We start from the raw sequence: 22,515 nt of genomic DNA, 5'->3' as shown, positions 1-22,515 counted from the left end.
TATTGAAATTATAATGGGCATTAAAGTTGTTAAACTAAACTTATATTATATGAGATTTCTCTCAGATGCTAGTGGTGGTAAAAAAAATTGGCGCTGAAAAAGATAATGGGACCAATCTGTTGATCCAAGAAATGCACAAGAAAAGGGGGGGGGGGTTGAATTGTGCCCTTCAAAAACTTTAAGATCCAAACCATAGTTGATGATCTTAACTGTTTGGCGCAGAGGATAAGCAAGAGTAAGTGAAAGAGACAATGACACACAAGATTTTCTATTGGTTCACCCCCAGAATGATAGGGTTACATCCAGTCCTCAGTATTAACCGGTGTTAACCGAGATTTCACTAAGGGTGAGTTCCAAGGACTCCTCCTTATTGGTATTCTTCAGTTTGCCTCCTCAAGAAAGAGTATTATTTAGAAACTGCCTCGGCATTGAATATTATAGCCTCTCCAGGAAAGTATTATTTCAGAACTGCCTCTCTAGGCATTGAGTACTCTTAAAGCCCCTCCAGCCTAAGTATTATTTTAGCACTGCCTCTCCAGGCATTAAGTATTCTTTGTCCCTGCCTCTCAAGGAAGAACAAGTATTCTTGTACATGCCTCTCCAGGCATACAAGTATTCTTTGTCCCTGCCTCTCCAAGCAGTTGAGTATTATTTGGCCACTGCTTCTCCAGACAGCGGGAGCACTGTTCAAGCTGTTCCTTGAAGATATTGAACCTATACAGTTTCTCCTCTTCGGAAGAGTATGTTCTACGACGTTTCTTGCACCACTCTTTGAACCATTCTCTAGCTTTTGCTTAAGAAAACAATGACGAGGAGGAGCCACGGAGGACGCCAGACCAAGAGGTCCGAAGGTTGCTCACACGGTAACGAAGGTGAGTCACAACGGCTTTCAGCATTTTGTATATCTAAAACTCAAACTCAAACAGAAACAACCCACATAATTTCTAACCCTAAATAGATCCTTGTTTTTGTTTTGTTGCTCAATGATAACTAGCTGGCTTGTATTCGAACAGGCCTAAGACCCAAAATAACTCAACAAAACAATTAAGCCCATTAGTCCCAAAAAACCAAGACAACAGAACAGACCCATATGATTGAAGAAATAAAACAATCTTGCGTTGTGTTACACACTGACCCTTACACTCGTTCTCTTCTTCTTCGATCCAAAACCAATGGCCGAAGACCCAGTTCGTGTTCTTGTCACCGCTGCTGCAGGTAAATTTTATACTTCACTGGGTGGGCTCTGTTTAAGGGAAACTTTGATTTTCTACTGAATTCAAACAAACTTGAGTTGCTAAGTATTTTGTCTCTATTTTATCATGTTGAGGAAATGATGGGCACAACAATAGTTGAAATGATGGGCATGACTAACTATATGAGTTGTGTGGTACTAGTCATCACTCATCATCATATGTTGATTATTTTTCTTCATAAAAATAGTTGCTAGTGTAACATGCCTGTTTTCATTCACTGTTAGTTACTCAAAGCTAATTTCCTGTATGGTTTTATTTTGAACCAGAATTTATCTCCTAATTATCATCCCTGGCCCTAGTCATGACTTTGCTTCGCCGATGCAGTCAATATACCGGGCTTTTGTTCGTGATTCCTCTTGCAATTGCTGTCAGGCTGTTGTATCTAGCAGCTTATTTCCTAGGTTAGCAATATCAGGAGCTAGAGACTTTAGGCATGAAGAACAATGTCGAGACCTTATGAGATCCGTGGACATTCTCACTGCAAAAGTTGGAAAAGGAAGCAGTGAGGAGGAAATTATCCGATCTCTAAGCAATGATCAAGCTTGTGATGGCTTACATCTGTCTCAAAGCCTTATTAACATATTGCTCCGGCGATATAAGGATGATTGGAAGTCTGCATTGGGGTTGTTCAAATGGGCCAGTTTGCATTCAAACTTTGAACATTCGCCAGAAGCATATGACATGATGGTAGACATATTGGGTAGAATGAAGGTAATGGACAAGTTGAGAGATCTCTTAGATGAAATGCGGTGTGAGGGGAGTATCACTACTCTCAATACTATAGCCAAGGTAATGAGAAGGTTTGTTGGGGCAGGACAGTGGGCAGATGCTGTGAGAATATTGGCTTGGAGAAGAACACAGAATCCATGAACTTGTTGCTTGATACCCTATGCAAGGAAGAATTTGTTGAGCAAGCTCGTGAAGTTTACTTGGAGTTGAAGCAGCATATTGCTCCAAATGCTTACACATTTAACATATTCATTCATGGTTGGTGCAAAATCTGTCGTGTCGAAGAGGCACATTGGACAATCCAAGAAATGAAAGGATATAGTTGTCGCCCTTGTGTTATAAGTTATTCCACCATCATCCAATGTTATTGTCAAGAACAAAATTTTAACAGGGTCTATGAGCTTCTTGATGAAATGCAGGCTCAAGATTGCTCCCCAAATGTGGTCACTTATACTATAATCATGTGAGCACTGGCAAAGGCTGAAAATTTTGATGAAGCTTTGCAAGTAATTGAGAGAATGAGGTCTGCTGAATGTAGGCCTGATACACTTTTCTACAATTCATTCATCTACACATTAGGGAGAGCAGGCAGAATAGATGATGCTAACCATGTGTTTAAGGTTGAAATGCCTAAAGCTGGTGTGGCCCCAAATACATCCACCTATAACTCGATGATTTCTATATTTTGTCATTATGCAGAAGTGAAGAGAGCTTTTGACATATTGGAGGAGATGGAAGATTTAGGCCTCTGTAAGCCTGATATTCAAACATACCACCCATTGATCAAGTCATGTTTCAAGATGGGAAAAATAGATAGTTGGTTGAATGAAATATTAAATGACATGGTCAATAAGCATCATCTTGGTCTTGATCTTTCAACCTATACACTGCTAATTCATGGACTTTGTAGAGCAGATAGATGCAAGTGGGCATTCTCTCTGTTTGAGGAGATGATAGATCTAGATATATTGCCTAGATACAGAACTTGCTTTTTGCTATTGGAGGAAGTTAAACTGAAAAATATGTATCAAGCTGTTGAGAAAATTGAGGATCTTATGAAGAAACTATAAATGCATTCGCTCAATGTTTAAGGTTTATTTGTTGTTTCTTTATTCTTTCTTTGTACTTTATTATTTTGCTAGCTCCTTAATGCTATTCCCTTAATATACACTAGCTTTTCAAATTTTGAACTGCTGAATTAAATGGATGATATTTCTTTTAGAACACATCTGCATTCATCCCAAGATATTTTTGTGTGATCTTTACCCTTTCTGAAACAACAAATCATACATTAAGATGTAAATCGATTACATATTATTCCATTTAGATTTAAATACCCAAAAAGGCTCACACTATCAATTTTTTAAATCTTGTATTGAATGCAGATGTGTTCTCTTCCAGCATGTGTTTCTGCAGATAAGGTGAATATAGCCAGAAAGTTATATCTATTTACTCGATCAATACAAAGAAGCAGGCATGATTCACACATGAGCTTTTAGTATTATCAATACAAAAATGTAAGTCCAAAGAATGGGACAACACATTAAATGAGTTGTTAAGGAGATGCCCCTTTGACCTACCAAGGAGAAGCAATCACTTTTCAAAATAGTGGAGTTGTTAAGTTGAAATATCCATTAAATATAGATTTTTGAGTCATTAGCTATGAGGATTAAAAGCTAAGATCCAAATATCTTCAATTAGAACAATTCAGAAATGTAAGTAAACAAATAAATCATAAACCATGATTGCCCATTAAGCAAAATAAAATGATCAAGTACATAGAAGGTGAAGTAAAAGAACTCAATATAATTTAAATCAAGTGGATGAAACTGTGGTGAGTCAGGTTCTAAGTGAGGGGGCCAGAAATGAATTGCAAGATTTGAGGGAGTGAATGTATAATTTGGAGAAAGGTTAAAAATTTGGAAATTTTGAGCGGGATTTGAAACTGAAAATCCGTAAATTAGGGATTTCAATTTTACACAGGGGTTCTGTGCTTCTTCTCGTCTTCTCCACCACTCGCCATCGTCGCCGTCTGCTCCTCCGGCACTGGTTGGCTGCTTATTGCTGGAAAACCCTTGTGATTGGATTTTGAATTCAGAAAGAAAGCGCGAAATGAATGAGGAAATCAAGTCAGAATTCAGAAAAAGCGGGTTCCATCTCAACAAAGAAGAAGAAGAAGAAGAATTACTCAGCAAATGTAATTACTTCCTTTCTTCTTCCTTTTACCTTTCTTCTTTTCTCGATTCATCATAACAAAACCTGTTCCCTAATGTGCAGGTGTCACTTTCTGTATCAACTACACTCTCACCCCTTCCGATCTCGTCTCAAGCTGGGAGGTTTACTACCTCAATAGGCAGCTCAATGAACCAACGCTGCAAAATGTTGAAATGGACGGTTTTCTGATGCATCTTCAAAATAATATCAAACAAGATGTTTTAATGGAGGAACCTGCTTGGCATACTTACTCTATCAAAGATGTACAAATGTGAGCATATCCTACTTGGATTGCGTCGTCTTCCATTACTTTAACAATGCTTTAATTGGGACCATCCATTCAACTGTCTTAACTGTTACTCTTTGAGTGGAGGCACACATATTAAGAGTGTGATTAATTTTGTTAATTTTTAGAAAAAAGTGAGGATTATTTTTCTAAGGATTATATTTGCACTTATATATATCCCTTGTCTTTCACACAAAAGCACTAGAATTATGGTTATGTAATAGCTGATAAGGCTTACGGAATTTTTTATGTTAGTCCAGTATTACCTCTAAAAGACACATTATTAAAATGAAAATCCTTTCATGCAGGATCTTAAATAATGATGATGATAAAAAGGACAATACTCCTGGAACGCCAACGGATCATCAACGAGATTTTTGTTCACCTGCACTTGATACACCATCTTCAATGTATGAAAATGCCTCATATTCTGGAAAACCATCAAATCTAGTGACGCCCTTTTCAAAGCGAACAGATAGGTTTGCAGTGAAAGTTAGCATCAATACCATCCCTGATGTAGAGAATGGGAAACAAGAACCTAATCATAACAACGCTGAGAATGACGAGGACAATGTTGTTAGGAAAGTTCTTCCCCGTGAAAGGTGTTCATTGGTGGTTCACGGATCAGGGCCCGAACCTGATTGCAGGTTCATGTATGATCGGATTGAGGATAGGGTATTTGATATATATATTGTAGCTCTTACATCTTTATCCTTTTACATTTGTTTGTTGAAATCGGATAATTGTTATTTAGGTTAATGCAGTAGAAAATCGGATTAGGAAACATGCAAGAGCATTTGTAACTTCTAGGCTCTATGAAGAACTTGCAGATCCTACAATTGCTTCGCAGGTAAATTTAACACATCTCTCTCTAATGCGTACACTAAAAGTTGAAGGTAAATTGATTGATGTTTTCATCAAAATGTATATAAAGAACATAAAACTATTGGCTCTTAGCCAATCATCTTTCTGTTTTGTTTTTTAACTCGAGCATCAGTTCTGGTCAGTGACTACATTGAATGATCTCTTCTTGGTGTAAATTGTCTAATAATTTAAATTAATATGCTTTATCAGAGAATCATTTTTGCTGTTGGCATGATTTGTTGTGATGGAGAAGGCCGACTAAATGAGAAGTCAGTCATGCTGCAGAGCAGGTAAATAGCTAACAGATCTGTGTATATTACTTATGGGTATATATCTTCTATCTCATCAGGCTGTTGTATCTATTGCCGGCCGGTAAGTTGGATTTGTTAAGGAACATGTAACAAATACTCTTTCCGAAAAAGGCAGTGTGCTCTATTCAACTTGACCAGAGCTTATGTCGACAAGAGGAATGCCATCACGTGATTCTTCTTAACATTTTGTGATCCATTATTTAGTTTTAGAGAGTTCATGTGCCGATCACCCTGTTGACTCATTTGAGGTCTTGACTATCACTATTTTCAAGTGTGACATTACATATATATATATATATATATATATATATTATATATTTGCTCCTTTTTGACTCTTCATCTTTATATATCATTCATGGATCTGTTTTCTAATAAATAACTCAGACAGAATGGTGCATTCATATATTTGCTACATTTTAGCCCTTCAATTTCATCAATCATAGATGGATCTGTTTTCTAACTACTAACTGGACAGTATGGAGCACTCTGGAGGGGAATGTGTTCGCCTAGACTTACAACATTTAAGCCACTTTTCAGTTTTTCCTGGCCAGGTAAGAAATAGTGGGTTAGGGTTCAGGTTTTAAATGTGCCAAGTGTATTTGCATTATAAGTTAAAAGCGGAAAACTTCATCTTGATAGGTAGTTGGTATTGGAGGGCATAATCCTAGTGGGAATTGCTTAGTTGCATCCAAATTGGAGGATTCTGTACCTACTTCTGTTGCTGATGAGGATTTGAATCCTCCAAAGAAGCGAGCTATTGATAAGGAGAATCAGCCAACTGATCTGTTCAAATATATAATCCTTTGCATACTTCATTTCTGTTCCTAATTTATATTTACACATGCTTTTGATGGTTAACAGATTATTGCAGCGGGCCCTTTTACTACAACAGACAATTTGTTGTTTGAGCCTCTTGTAGAACTACTTGCATATGCTAAGCGAAAACCGACACAGTTGCTTGTATTGGTAAATACCGTCTATATTATATCTACAAGTCCTATACTGCAGTCAGCATTTTTATAATTACTATTTTTTGGGTCTCGGACAATATGTAACTCATGTAAGGATGCAAACTTGATGTTGACAACTGGATTTTTTCTCAGCTGGGACCATTTATTGACTCGGAACACCCAGACATTAAGAAAGGGACAACGGATAGGAGTTTTGATGAAATATTTCATTTTGAAATCTTGAGGAAGGTAATATCTTTTAATAGCAGGATTTTTTTGGATTTCTCTTTTGTTCTTTTCTAACCCACTCGGTGGATTTGCTATTCCCAGTTGCAAGATTATGTAGAATGTATGGGTTCAGCAGCACGTGTTCTCCTTGTTCCATCTATACGTGATGCTAACCATGATTTTGTTTTTCCTCAGGTAATGATAAAATTGAGCCAACCATGATCCTATGATTTTTGTTCTAGATACATAGCCAGTATTAGGTTACCTTAATCATCCAAAAATTGATTTAAATCATTTGTTTTTGCAGCCTGCATTGGATATCAGTCTACCTGATCTCAAATCTCAGGTATAATGATTTTAAAACATTCAATAATCTATCTTCAGAACTGTTACTTGTACCAGCAGAATATCATTCACTATTGGTGGTGATGCTAACATTATAATTGTTTTATAATTCAGATAGTCAGTCTCGCTAACCCTGGACTCTTTGAAGCAAATGAGGTATTGCATGGCAATTTGATATTATGACTTACCCTTGACACACAAGAAGGATATTTGTTATGAAATCTTAGCTGTTCATTGAGAAACTTGCACCTTTATAGAGTTTGTTCAAAGATGTATTTATTGAAACTTGTATTTATTAAAACCTGTATTTTCTAATCACTAAAGTGCTTATTTACCGCTTACTATTTTTCTTTTGGAACAAGAGAAACAAAAAAGATTAAGTTATAGGGTTTATTTAGATGCTGTGCCTGGAAAAGAGCATGTGAGAAGTATTTTAATCAACGATTGGGTTTCAGGTCAAAGTTGGTTGCTGCACTATGGATATTCTCAAGCAGCTCAGTGGGGAGGAGATATCACGAACTGCAGCAGATGGAAAACCTGTTGATCGCTTGAGTAGACTTGCAAACCATATTCTTAACCAGCAAAGGTAATATAGTATTAGTGTGTGATTTTTGTGCTTGATGTTAGGTTCATTCAATCATCAGAAATAATTGATGTTTTTCAATTTGGGAGTCAGCTTTTATCCACTTTACCCGCCGGCAGAAAGTGTTCCATTGGACTCTTCTCTTGCTCCAGAAGCCCTTCAACTCTCTTTGATTCCAGATGTTCTTATCATACCTTCAGATATTAAGTATTTTGTGAAGGTAAATGATTGTTTAGGTAGACGCTTTTTCTTCCCAGACTATCAAATAAGCCTGTGATGTGAAACATATAGAAATTGTTCACCACTATGCAGGTGCTGAGTAGCGAACATGAAGGGATAGACCACGCGAAATGTGTGGCCGTCAATCCGGTAAGACTAGCCAAGGGAGAAGGAGGGGGTACTTTTGTAGAGCTCGATTACTGTGGAGGTTCCGATAAGATTAACGCTTCAGTTGTTGGCATATGAAGCGTGTTTTATTTTCGGACTCATAGTTCGGAGGTTACACTGGCTTCTTTTTATGACATTTTATAATTTGTATTTATAATTTTCTTTTCTTGAAACTGAATGATAACTTGTCGATCAGTATGCATTATTCTACTTGTTTTTCTATGCAACTGTTCCTTGGTTATGTTTGCTTATCTTGTTTGCAATATCACCATAATAATGAATACTAATTAGAGAAAAAACAAATTAACCGTGAATGAGCCTGGAACAAAAATTGACATGATGACCAAAAAGCTAAAAAGGTGCAGCATAGAAATTGGTTCACGTGAGAGGTACAGAGAAAAACTAGAAAAATGGACTGATGAGTGTACCTTGAACAAAAATTATTTCAGTTGAAATGCCAGTGCCAAGTTGCAGTCGTAGTCGCAAATGCAGGTTGCATAATGGAGACGGAACGAAGAGGGTTTGAGAATGAGAAGATAGGAGCGTGAGGGGTAATTTTGCTAGTGTAAAATATTTTAATCGAGTAACAACTAAGATTCTACAACACAGCATTACTATTTTAAGCAAACTCAGCAAGGAACAAATTATCACTGTATAGCAGCAGCTCAGGTTGCTAGGGAAACACATTGCTGACTTACATCACCATACCACCATCAATGGTGAAAGCCTGCAACATAGTCATCCAAGTCTGAATAAGCACTCTTTGATGAGTAAATACAGGTTTTAGTACATACATCTTTTTAAGCTACCAATGTATCCAATTATGTGCTTTTCATTGTTTTCAATAAATATCATCAAGTGCTGATTCTTAAGCTCTAATGTAGTTCTACATGAAGAAAGCTGCACAGGAAGAGAGGTGTAAACAAACAAACAATCACAGGATGATCAGATGCCAAGGTTAAAAGTTTGACTGTTAATGGCTTATTATAATATATAATTGGTTAATTAGTTCCTTTTGTGCACTTATTTTCATGGAATGATCTTTTGTTTCCTTTCAAGGGACACAGGCACAGCTTCAGGTAAGAAAGGCTATCACATGGATTGCTGTAGGAATCTCTGATATGATATCTTCTTCTGCTGCCTCCGCCCTTTGGTCTGAGGATGGTGGTAAGGCCTCATTATCTATCAAAATCAAGGAGACAGAGCTGAGGCTTGGCCTGCCTGGTTGTGAGTCTCCTGAGAGAAAACCGAGTGCTGCTGGGGTGTCCCTTTTTGGCAAGGACTTTCAGAACAAGCATAGTGCTTGTTCTCTTGCAAACCCTTGTGAACATCATGGCAAGTTAAACTTTTGTAGTTTGATTTTATATTTATGGCTATGTTTGACATGTCATTTCAGCTAGCTTATAGCTTATTTGACTAGCTTAAAGCTTATTTGACTAGCTTAAAAGCTTTATAAAAGTGTTTGGTGAAGGAACTTATTTCAGTAGCTTAAAGCTTTAAGCTATAAGCTATCTGAGGTAGCTTATAGCTTATTGAATTTATTGTCATTTTTATTCTTATTATTTTATTAAAATTCCACCATATAGGTATTAATGTTAAAATAAAATAAGTAAAAATTAATATTATATTTTTAAGATGATTTTTTTTGTTGCTTCGGAAAACCTATTTTTAAGATGATAAATAAATTGAGTCAAATTAAAATATTTAAAGTTATAATAATTTTAATATTAATATCCAATAGGTATTAATGTGAAAATAAAGTAATGTTAAATAAAAAAATAATTATACAAGTATGTCTTTTTATGTCATTTTACAATTTCAGCTTGTTCAGCAGCTAGTTTTACCAAACACTTTTATTACAATTACGTAGTTTTTCAGCTTTCAGCTAGTTTATCAACTTTCAGCTATGAGCTAGCTTTTCAGCTATCAACTAGCTTTTCAGCTTTCAGCTAGCTTATCAGCTAAACGTGTCAAACATAGCCTATGTATTTCTGATACCTTTCTGTACGGTGTTTCAGTTAGATATAATTTCTAATGCCAAAATTAAAAGATCTTTCATGTGATTCCAAAAAGAGTGGCTGATGAATTTTTGTCTTTATGATAGAGGTTTTATCTCTAATGACCAATTGTCTTTATGCTCAAACATAAATTCTAATAGATAAAGGAAAAAAAGGAAAACAATATTTGAGACAGATGCGTCTTATAAAAATTTAGGGTGAGGGATGATGCCTCAATATAAGGCAGAGAAACTTATTGGACTCAAAGAGCACTTACAATTACCTCACCCTAAGGGGACTGACTAGTGGGGGTATGAATCTGCAATCTGTGAGATACGAGACCCTATCATACTCCACTAGATTAAGTTTCTTTGAAGTAAAAAAGCCTATAGACCAATTAACTTTATTTTATTTTTTTTTCCTTCGGAAAACAGACCAATTAACTTTATGCTCGAACATAAATTTAATAGAAAAAAGAAAAAAACATAATTTGAGACACAAGAAATTGATGGGAATACAAAGCAGTTTAACAAATGGGTTCTCTCTTCCATATGATGGAGTGGACCATTATTTTCTATAAGCCCAAATGCCAAACTTTGTCATAGGCGAGTACAGAGGAAACACAAAGCAATAATGTTATGTTCATTACTTCATTCTTTGGTTTTGTTTTCTTGTTTTCTGGAATTGGGTGGAGAAATTAATTAAGTACTATATATCTTACGGTTAAAAAGAACCTGGTACATCTCTGCCACGGTTGTGCGCGTCCAATGCTGCTGCCCTATTCTCAGCTCCCTGCTGTGCTTGTCGGTGAGTGGTTGAGACTTGAGAGAAGAGAACTGAGAAGTAGTGAAATGGGATTTTGTTTTTGTCTTTTGTGAGCTGAGGTACGGAGACTTCTTTTTTCTCTCAGCAAAGAAATGTTGTTGAATAATGTGCTGAAATAATATTTAGTGGAGTAGAATTGTTATAAGTGAAGAGTTATATATGGTTAATGTTAGTGGTAGTACTTAGTGTTTAGTCAGAGTGTTTAACTAGACTTTAAGCAATTAGTGGTGATTTTTCGGGAAAGAAAAACGAGGCATCAATGGTCATGGCGGCTGTTAAATTCATTGACGTGTTTGTGTTTATTTCTTCGTTGTCTTCTGTGTTTGATCTCTCAGGCTTGTTCTAAGAGAAGAGGAGGCGAAGTTTGTTGTTGACGTCCAAGTGTTCTCTACAATTCACTTTTTTTTTTCCTTCCTATCCCCCGCTCTCACTCTCCATGGCTGCACTTTGTTTAGGGGTAAAGAAAACCCTTAACCAACAACAAAATAAGCTCTTTAAGGGCTTGGTTGAGGACGATGGAATTGGACATGCTACAAAACCGCTGCTCCAAATGTCGTCGCTCTAGATCTCTATTTATTCTCTTCTCTTTCATGTACAAAATGGTATTCTGCAAGTTTCGTGATGCGTAAGAGTGTCTTCTGCAGATAAGTCCCCCTCCCCCTCCACCGTCGCCTTGTTAACCCGACCCCGTCAAGCTAGGAGAGCTATTCGTGGTCGTGCACCACCCCCAGAGAAAGAGATTTTATGATTTTCTTATGAATGACATGTGGTGAGTTGGTTCATTCACTTATTGCTCGCCGAGGGCCTCTGCCCTTCTCTGATGAGTTGTAGCAGGTGTTGCCCCATTAGAAAAAGGTTAACTTCTCTCACACTAGAATCTTCTCTTGTTATCTTTACAATAATCATTGTTCATCCTTAACTAAAAAGAACACACACATATTATTTACCTATTATTCTCTATTACATATGATAAAGTAAGCTATGTTATGTATCTCATTCTTGATCTTCATATGAGATACTCTTATAATTTCAACCTGAACCCATGGACGGATCTACTTGAAGGCTAGGTGGGGCTTTAGCCACACCAGTTTTTCTTTTTTCTTTTTTTCAAAAAAAAAAATTATATGCTTGACAAGAAAACCCAACATCTAATTGCAAGTTATTTTTCAATCTAAAGTTTATTGTTTTGATTTTACTCATGTCTCTAATTGCAAATTATTTTTAACGTCTTACAATTAAAAATCACAATTTACATAAGAGAAATTAAGAGATAACCCAAAGGAGAAGACAAAAAATAGGTTAAGGAGTTTGTTTAAATTTCTTAGAGATATAATTTCTCTATATGTACATTCACAAATATCTAAACTATGAAATTATTGTTTAAGTTTTAAACATCGAGTTAGTGTAATTACTATCTTTAGTCTTTTCTTGTACATTCATAATTTCCTTGTGTTCGTTGGTTTTCTTATATTTTTCTTGCATATGCAGTTTTGCTTGAGTTTGGTATTTGTGGGTAGCAGTCTGTGCATGTAAGCAGAACTTTCCAATAAGATCACAAATTAGTAAAGCTACACTTTGTTGTCAAGTGTCGTGTGTTCTGTGCTTTGATAAGTGTTGTGACCTACTATGTGCTGTTGTGGATTTCTCATGCACCTCCTATTTTTCGACCTCCACTATTAGTGTAGTATAGATTGTTGTTTTCATATTGTATTTTCCCTGTTTTATTGTTCCTGTTTCTTTATGTACTGTTGTTTTCACTTTGTTTCTTTTGTTATATTTTGTTGTAAACCTAGTACTTCTTGGACTGTAATCTCTTCTATTTCCATGAGAAACTTTTTCTCATGGTTTTATCTATAATATTTCTCTTTTTCGAAAAAAAAAATATTTTCAATATATTTTAGTCTATAATTTCTTTTATGTTTAGCCACACTCATATATAAGGTCTGGATCCGCCCCTGCCTGGGTTTTCAGCCACTACGTCATCTCCATCTTCACGACCGTCACTCCTTCTCGGCCCACCGCTACCACCAACTTGTGAAGAAGAAGAAGAAGTCTTGCTTCTACAACCTTAGGAATGGTTTTGATGATTACAACAACACTGCAAGAGAAGAAAAAGAATAAAGGCCTCACTCAAGTTGTAATAACTAATTTAAGTTTTTCTTTCTTAGGAAAACAAACATATTTTAAAATTTGAAAATAAAATACCTATTTTGTAAAAAAAAGAAAAAGAAAATAAATCTAACGGCAATATAAAACTGTACTACAAGACGAAAGAAAAAAAAATAGAGAGAAGAATCAGGAAACTGAAACGCCATGAGATGAGAGAAACAAACACAAGGTGAGAAACGAGAAACGGAGACCATGGCTCTGATCACAGCTTCATCTGAAACCACCGAGTTCAAGAGCTTCAACGACGACGCTTGGTACACTGTCTGCGTAACAATGGACTCCGAACAAACCCTCAAAGTCAGGTACCAAAACTTCCCTGAGGATCACGACAATCTCTTCGAACCCACATTCTTCGAATCGGAGGAACAGCTTCAAGATTTCCAAGAGAGATTCAGACCCCTCTCTAAACAGCTTCAAGATTCCGAGTGCCGCCAGCTCCGTCGCGGCGTTAAGGTCTGCGCTTGCCACCATTTCAGCTCCGACGACGTTCGCTTCTACGACGCCGTCGTCGACGCGGTTAGTCGCTCCTCCCTTTTATCACATTTTCGTTTTCGCTCAAAACGACATTGTGGTGAAAATAAATGTGGTGTGAAGTACCCAGTTTAATTAATTGTGAATAAATGCTACTAATTTAAGCTATTATATAGCAATATAAATGCTTATTAATTGTCTAATATGAGAAGCATGTTCTAATAAGCTCAAAATAGCTTATGTCAAGAGCTTATTTGAGTTTATCTTTTGGCATAAGCGCTTATTTATGTGTTTAGGAGAGCTTATGTAACTTATGAACTACTTTTTGAGCCTGTTTGGATGCAAACAAAAAAGCACTTATTGAAGCTCATGTGATGCTTTTTTTTAGTTGATAAGCTCCAATAAGCTCTAATAAGCTGGTATCCAAACGGAACCTTATATGCTCTTTTGGGCTTATTTTCATAAGTTGCTTACAATAGCTTATGCTTATTCTGTTTTCAGCTTATTTCAATATGTTTCTTATATTGACTTATGCTTATTAAGCTGCTCAGGTCATAGAATATTTTTATAAAGAGAAAGATTTTTTTTATGAACTTAACGAAATACGTGCTTAGATGTTTAGTTATAAAATAAGCTCAAATGTGCTTCTCAAAGCACACTCTTGGTATTCAATTCAACAGAATAGGAAGTTAGTGGTTTTTATTTTATTTACTGTTGGGAAAAGTAAACATGATTTTATATTCTTCATTAATTTGGTTCCTCTGTGTTTGTATGTGCTTCTGAAATTTTGTGTGTCTGTTTTCATAAGGTGATAAAAGGCGATCATTCTTTTGAAAAAGCAGAGGAAGTGTGCCACTGCAAATTTGTGCTCTTCTGGTTACATGGGCCTAATGCTGAAAATTTGACCACTAGCACTGTGGAGAATATTTGCATAGTTCAGCCTGTGAAGCCAGATCCGGCAGTGGATTCATTTCTGAAGATGACAAGAGAGAGATTAGGAGTTATCTCTTCTCCATCTATTTTAACACCGAAGGGAGTTTGTGGATTGGAAATGGTGGCATATCGCGATGAAGGCTCAAACACTGTCCCTATGCTGGCATATGGCAATGATGGCTCAAAGACTGCCCCTAGAATTGGTTATTTTGAACGAGTGCGAAAGGCAAGTAGTATGTGCATCTCTCTATTACAGATCCAGAAGTAGTTTTTATTATCTTGCATGCTAACAACATATTTGGATCAACTTATTTTTTTCAAAGAATCAATTTGGTCCTCAGAAGCTATTCACGAAAGCTTCTTCCAAGAATTGATTTTGGTTTTAAAATTTATTGTTGAAGGATTTCCAAATATGCTATAGAAAAATTATAGTAATAGCATGGGTTCAAGTTCTTAGATGTGCTTTCTGTGTCTGACATCATATATATTCCTCTCTGTAGGAAACACGACGTGCCAGGAAATCTTCCTCCAAACTTTGTTTACCTGCAGGTTTGTTTCTATGTAATATAGACGACGTCTTCAAAAATATTTCTGATATTTTAATGCTTCTCTTCATATGATTGTCCTTTTATAATTTGACATTGACATTGTATACTTGTAGTTTTTTGTTTATAGGCAAATGTTAGTTGTTCGTAAATCAGTGTAAATTATCCCTCCTCAAGGTTCGAACCCTGACCCTTCACCTACAATTACCCTTAGCTCAACCATGTGGGCTACCCATCCCCCCGACATGGTATACTTGCTGGAACTACATTACAACTCACAACGTGACTGACCCACTGGTCTAGACCAGATGTGTTCAGGCTTCAAATGAAACATGTAGTGTTCTTTTGTGTGTAAATGGACTGATGATGATTGGGTTTGAAATGAACCATGTAGTGTTTTATGTGTTTTGGCTGTTTTATGTGTATCTAAGCTTCTTTCCTAATCCACTGATTGGATTTGTTTACAAAGATTTGTTTCACTCTTTAGTTTTGTTTAGTGTTTGGTATCTCCCAAAGTCCTTGTCTAATTCTCAAACTGATGAATATCTTTATCAGTAGTATAATTTGATACATTGTGTCTCTGTTTTTCGTTTGGGTAGTTTTTACATTTTCAGTATCTATTTTTAATAGCCTTATCATTATTTGATCTCTTCCTATTTTGAGGGGGTGTGTTGAGAAGTTTCACATGAACTAGAGATATGACCAAGATAGCCCTTATATATATGAAAACAATCCTCACCTCCAAGCTTGCTTTTGGGGTAGAGATATGCCTCCCATATTCTAATATATGGTTAGGAATTGGAGATATTAATTGTAGATATTAACTTTGTTAGGAGTCCTTATTCTCATAATGCGTAGTAGGACGTTGTCAATATTGACCCAAATTACTGGCCTAATATTTTGCAACTGTTATTTCTATGTATGATATTGTTCTATAAAATAAATCTTTTAACCTTTGTCTTCTGTTTTTCATCTGATTTTGTTTGTTTCATTCTGGTTTATAGTCAGCTGTGATGCCAAAAGAACGGAAGATAGTGATCTTGGAGGTAAAAGGAATGTGTGTATGATTTTGATTGGAAATCTTGATAGAGAACTATGCCCATTAACAGTTGAACAATTCCTACAAAGACATGCTTCAGTATCATCTAGAGTCTTCATTTTTCCAAGTTTGTCATGGGAGATGTATACAAGGGGGGCCATTCTGTTGAATTCTGAAACAGTGTTCCAAAAGCTTTGTGAGTTTTTGACAGATCCCCACCACATCATAACATCTTCAACTGGCAGGTATATGTATGTATAGTTCTATGCATTGATATCTGTCCTATATATTTTAAGAAGGGTTCAATGTGGTTATCTGCTGTTGGTTCGACCGTGAAAAGTAAATGCCCATGCTCACCAATTAAAGTAAAAAAGGCTTGTCAAATCTTTTGACAGCAATTATTGAAATAACTTTACCAGCAATGCTTGGAAAAGGTTATGGATTACAAGCCTAGGCTAGTGAATTCTGTATATGTTAATGATGTATGGTTATTTTCATTTGCTATTTAAACCTCTTCACTGTCTTTTTCCAGACCATGGGTGATAATTGATATGGTAGCGGGTCTCAAAAATGTCAAAGCATCCATAGGAACATTGATTCCTATATCTCAGGTAGCTTATACACAAATTTATTTTATCCTTTTTTCCAATAAAGAATAATTTAAGGCTTGGTAGTGGAGACCGGAGCATGGTCATTAGGATTGCCAGATGGCTAAATTGAGGAACCATCAGTAATCAATTTTCGTTTTAGTAGGACCCTGTCCACTAGGGAAACTTTGCATGAGAGAATACATGCTGTTTTTGAAGGATTTGAAGAGTTACTATAGAGGGTAAAGTAATCATCACTGCTATTGATTGCGAAATCTATAGTTATGATTGTGCTCATATACTTACAGACATATCAATTCTTGATTTCTTAATGAACAATTGTAATTGCTCACTTTATCGGCAGCAAAAGGACTAAAGAATTTGATTAGATGTAATAATTGCCAAAGGTAGTTTCTCTATATATTTCCTCCCTCCCTTACTGATAAAGATTTTATTGTTGCAGAGTGCATTACAGAATGGAAAGAAAGGAACCAGGCAAAGTTTGAAGATTGTATCTTCAGAAAGTCCTGAATTCAAGATAGCTAGTGATCTGAGGGATATGTTTGTGGAATTTTCTGATCACCAAGAGCGGCTACACAAGAAGCTTGCACTTGAGGAGAGAAGGGTAATTGCAGCTTAGGTCCTTTGATGAACTTGCTTAAACCGTATAAATCCCTTAGTTTTTACTGGATTTGTAAGTAAATGTTGCACAGGTATTGGAGAATCTGGGTATAAATAGGAGGTTGTGAATACAACTAGGACTATGACCAACCATGCTAGTTTGGATTTCTAGTTATAGTGGGGCTGATTGCTAACTATAAGCTGTTTAGGATAGAATTCCTTCTTAAAAAGATGAACTCAGAACTCAGAATTGATTATCTTTTTTAACTCTTATACAATTGAATATTGTATAGGAATTCAATGAAAAACTATTATCTTACCCTAACGAAAATTTTAATTTATTTTATTTCCTTTTCTCATTATGTCGTTTCCTGTTTTGTAAAAATATAAAAACTTTAGTCGCTTGGAAAGATATCACGCAACCCAAAGACAAGGGTGGCTTGGGTATCCGTAGTGCAAGGCTCAATAATGAAGCTCTCTTGAGCAAAATGGTTGACAACATTTTAGTAGTACATGAGAAAGATAAGCTGTGGGTTAGGGTGTTAACTGATAAATACTTGAAGAATGAATCAGTGTTGACAGCTCAACACAAGCGCGGGGAATCATGTTTATGGCGGGGAATCGTGAAGGCAAAGGAGGCTGTGGCAAATGGGTTTGGAGCAAGCTTGGGGGATGGGAGTTCCTTGCTGCTCGGGACTCGGGACGAGGGCCTTGGCAACTCGCGTCCAGTTTGTCCGTCCACAAATCTGATAAGGAATTGCGAGTAGCTGATTTGATCAGCATAGCATCAGCTCAACTTCTAAAGAACCTTTAGAATGTTGACATTGCTTTAATGAATTTCCTACGAAATATTAAAGAAAATACTACAAAAACTCTAGAAAAAAAAAAGGAATAAGAATGTAACTAAGATTATAAAAATAACTTTTTTTTTTGAAAAGGATTATAAAAATAACTTAAATAAGTGATATACGTAAGGTCTAATGTAAACTGACAAAAAACTCTTATTTCATCCGTGCATGTTGGAGTATCAATACTAATACATACTATTTAGCTAGTTAGTTTTTTTTATTGAACCTAGCTAGTTAGTTAATTATAACATTTTAATCAGGACACATTTATATGACTATTTTATTTATTAAGAACAATCTAACGATTACAAAAAATATGCAAACCTATTTTTGGCTAAAACTATATAGGATTGCGTATGTCGAAAAGAATCAAGAAAGTACAAAATTGCAATTTCAAATTGGTTGACACACATTGATTTTCCCCAACCTTCTAGCTACAATATATTCTTCTACAAGCTTGCTAAAACCACCTTTGGTGTCACGTTTCTCAAAGAAACGATAGCTAAATATAGAGAGTATTTATAATTAGGTGTATTATGGTTTTGGCTTTGGCAAATTCTTTACAAGACCGCAACGCAATATGTTCTCTGGCATAGGGTATTCATCATTGGTAGAACGCTCAGGGGACATAACACTAAGGTAGAGTTGTTGTCCCAGGTAGCGATTCTCAGCCATCTCTGATCTCAGATTCCACATTCCAGCATTGTCGAATGTCAACATGATCGCCGACCAAGATTTTGGGAAGACTGGAACTGTGTGTCTGCTCACAGCATCAAGAAGGTTATAGTCCTTCCTTTTCACTGGGCTCCATGTTCCTGGTTCTGAGCTGTAGATTCAATAACCAGAATAGAAACTTATTCAGTATTAATTCCTTCTTCAAATGTTTGGTGAAGACACACAAAAGAGCCCATTGCCCTTAATATGTTGGGTAACTATGGTGAAAAATTTATAAATAGTCCAATTGGCTCTTGTTTAACCTTTAATTCAACATATTGTTTAGACAATTTAGGAACAATGATCAAAATCCAGACCTCAAGGTTGTAAAGGATGTGTAATTAAAATCCTGACCACAGGTTGTTAACATTCGGTGACGTCAGAGGTTTGCAGTCGTCTGATCAAACTTGTAGGATTCATATTTAAGGACATCCTAATTGGACGACTGCAGACTCTTGACTTCACCGAATGCAGTATTGAATGGCTGCATGGAATCCAGGTAAAAGATGCCATGCCATGAACCAAACAACCAATTAAAGTTAAGTCTAACACTTATCTAATCATAATGAAGAAATACTACTCACCCGACTACAAAAAATGAGTAACCATCCAGGTGATATGTCTGGACTGATTTTTCATTGTTCTCAAAGATGATCTCGATGAAATTACGGAATGTAACATTGAGGACATTTGGTTGTAACGTTACAGCGGTTCCAATGTTGGGGGGTGGGTTGTCTGTGATAGTATCATATTTGAATACCTTGTCCCCAATACCAAAGTATTCAGCAAGCTTGACGGGAGTTTCTGGGTCAACATGGGAGACACCATTGATGGCGTAGCGAAGCTTGCCCTTTGTTCTGCTAACTGAGTTACTGAGCTTGATGGTGCGAGTGATATTTATCTGACCATATTTGTAGGAGCCCTGAGGGTTGGGCCTGGCAGCACTAGCAGTGAGGTTCCAGTGGAAGGAATGGAACTGGTTGAGAGACCATGCCCAACCAATGGGTGCCTTTGGGATCTCTGGTGCAGGAGGACCACCCTTACCATTGGCATAACGGATTATACCCTTACCTGTTGTTTGAGTTGTATGAGTTTGTTACATAAAAATGAGTACAACAAAATGGGAGACATAATAGTATATAAGTAGAGTTCATATGAAATGAGCTATTGAATATTTTTATTGTACTCAATCTCTACACCACTTTCATGTTTAGAAAGAACGGTGTAGTAGGGATTATGTATAAGGATAAAGTAAGTTCTTCCGCTATCAATTTTTAATGTAGTCACTATAGTCAGAAAACGTATGTTCGAACTAAAATGTATGTTGACATGTTGTTTAATATTCATCTAATGACTTACATGTAAAATGATTCGTAGATGTCCGCATAATGAAGACATCCAATAGACATTTAGAGTGAGAAATAAGGAGAAGAAAGAGAACTAATGTATGTTTTGTATGATGGATGTGATAAGAAAAACTAAATAGAGAAAAAAATGAAGTGTCTGTTGAATGTCTACACTATTAATTACAACAATCATTCTAGTAAAAAAAATGTGAGCCTTTAAATGCAACTGAAAATATGATGAACTTAGAATCTAAATCATCCCATTTCCATCTATTAACTCACAGTCCATGACTAAAGCACTTTCAAATTTGAAAGCAAAACAAACCATGTCCTAAGAAAAATGAGTGTAAATGTAACATATCTCTATGATGACTATTTCCAAGATAAGTGCACATGCACTCGTTTAGGTTCAATCAGTCAAATTTATTCTTATATTCATTGTAAACAATCTTTCGCATAACAACAAACATTTTTCTTACCTGTTAAAACACCTTTGGTGAAGCGACTTGAAGCCACGATGTAGTAATCCATTGGCTTCTTATTAGCCGTGACAAGAGCAGAAAAGCATTGACCTACGTGGACATCAATAGAGTCATAGTTATTTTGCACCACATGGGAGCCTTCTACCTCAACAATTTTCATGGGATGGCCTTGGATCCTGAAATTGAGGGTGTCCTTGAGGCCAACATTGCACACTCTGTATTTGTAGGTCTTTCCAGGCTTCATGGTGAAGAGTGGCTCATCTTTTCCATCACCTTGTTAGACATAAAGTTAAAGTTAGTAGTAATCAGAAAATAACAAATTGCATGGTTAAAAACATAGAAGGTTGTAGTAATTCATTAAGCAACATTAGTTTTGCATAAGGGCTATTATTCTTTGTTATGTAATCAGTAATCACTAAGCATTTGCCGTTACCTTTAATTTTACTTATTTAGTATTTTAATTGAGTAGTTATGTAATGACTATGATTAACTCAAGTAGCATGTGCGTCAAAATAATAGAATTTCCTCATTTTCTATGGTCTTCATCTCTTTAATTTTCTAACACACCTTTGGCTGTTTTTCCATTGATGAGAACACCTGTAGGTCTACCAATAGATCTCCCACTATCCAACAATTTCTTCAGTATGGTGTGGCTCTTTGTGTACCAGTCATTGATGAGAACAGTGTAGTCATCCTCAGGATCGGGATAAGGTACCGGAATGAGCAAGCGACTGTTTATACGGAGGCTGCCAAAACCACCTGCTGCTCTGTGCATTGCTGTGGTTGGGGAATAAAAGTAGCTACCTATTTGATCCTTCACTTGGAAATGGTAGGTGAAGTGTGTCCCTGGAGGAATGGGGCAGTTTGTTCCGGCAACACCGTCTTGCCATGAATTCTTCCTTTGTTGGATACCATTCCTGAAGACACAAACACAATACGTGCATGAAATATAAGAAAAGTAAGAAGAATAATAATTTGAAATGAAGCTATGCTATAGGGGTACCAACCATGTCAAAAGGAAAGGCTCATCAAGATTGTTGAAGACCTTAATAACTAGGTTATTATTTGTGGTGGCATTGATATTGGGTCCAGGAAATCGGTCGTTGATGAGAATGGCTTGCTGGGGTACACCCAATGGAGAAATGGTTCCATATGTAACATTCCATGTCAAGTAGAAGTAAGGATCTTCACCCCAAACCACAGATATTGTCCCAGCAAAAAGGCATAGAAAGAGCATCAACATTATTACTCCACCCATCTATCTACCTTTTTCTCTATGTTCTTACTCTATTTTAACCTTTTATTTTTCTCCTAAAATCAGCTTCTTTTATTTTTCTTTATTCTACAGTGGAAGAAGACTCCTCCTCATGTAACCATTCTGGGTTATATACATGTCTTCCCTATTTCGGAGCCATTGAAAGCATGCGCAAACATCTCCTACTTTCCATTACTTGAGCTCCTTAGAACGCGTGCTTCCTCTCACCCCTCTTCTAACCATTCTTTTCATAGGTGAAAAAATAACCCTCTCTAAATATATACTATTATATTGTGGCCAAATATAATTATTTTAAATGCCATCAGAATTATTCAGTCAAGAATAAATTAATGTTTTCCAATTTATATGTAGAATTTTATATTGTTTAAAAAACCAACACAATTTTCCGATGTATAAAAAAAAAACACAAGTGTTATATATCCATTCCTCATAAGCTAAACAATCAAAATTATATTTATCTTGCTAGTAATTAACTTGTGGTTCAATGCACGTTAATTTTTAGAAAATGAATA

The 22,515-nt window shown here is 36.2% G+C and overlaps 2 protein-coding genes and 2 pseudogenes across 3 annotated transcripts; 3 read left to right on the top strand and 1 right to left on the bottom strand.

The window, feature by feature from the left end:
• The first annotated feature begins 1,571 nt into the window (after positions 1–1,571).
• LOC130726496 (pentatricopeptide repeat-containing protein At3g04130, mitochondrial-like) lies at positions 1,572–3,052 on the top strand (annotated as a pseudogene).
• Positions 3,053–4,770: 1,718 nt separating this feature from the next.
• On the top strand, positions 4,771–8,321 carry LOC130724745 (uncharacterized; annotated as a pseudogene).
• Positions 8,322–13,245: 4,924 nt separating this feature from the next.
• Positions 13,246–17,495, top strand: LOC130726632 (uncharacterized). 2 transcript variants are annotated; one of them, XM_057577934.1, is made up of 6 exons: positions 13,246–13,657; positions 14,421–14,771; positions 15,046–15,094; positions 16,095–16,380; positions 16,662–16,740; positions 17,180–17,495. In XM_057577934.1, exons 1-6 carry the CDS (start codon positions 13,334–13,336, stop codon positions 17,354–17,356), a joined length of 1,266 nt encoding a protein of 421 aa, XP_057433917.1. In that variant the 5' UTR covers positions 13,246–13,333; the 3' UTR covers positions 17,357–17,495. The 2 variants fall into 2 exon arrangements, with proteins under 2 accessions (XP_057433917.1, XP_057433918.1); XM_057577935.1 differs by having other exon boundaries at positions 13,247–13,657; positions 16,095–16,374.
• A 952-nt stretch (positions 17,496–18,447) lies between these two features.
• On the bottom strand, positions 18,448–22,091 carry LOC130723158 (L-ascorbate oxidase homolog). The gene is made up of 5 exons (XM_057574114.1): positions 21,735–22,091; positions 21,295–21,644; positions 20,725–21,000; positions 19,484–19,970; positions 18,448–19,011 (listed from the first exon to the last, which is right to left on the bottom strand). The coding sequence occupies exons 1-5, from the start codon at positions 21,983–21,985 to the stop codon at positions 18,720–18,722; spliced, it is 1,656 nt and encodes a 551-aa protein (XP_057430097.1). The 5' UTR covers positions 21,986–22,091; the 3' UTR covers positions 18,448–18,719.
• Between the last annotated feature and the right edge of the window lie 424 nt (positions 22,092–22,515).

This window comes from Lotus japonicus, chromosome 6 (genome assembly GCF_012489685.1).
Source record: "Lotus japonicus ecotype B-129 chromosome 6, LjGifu_v1.2".
NCBI lineage: Eukaryota > Viridiplantae > Streptophyta > Magnoliopsida > Fabales > Fabaceae > Lotus > Lotus japonicus.
This window is presented reverse-complemented; position numbering and strand designations above follow the sequence as displayed.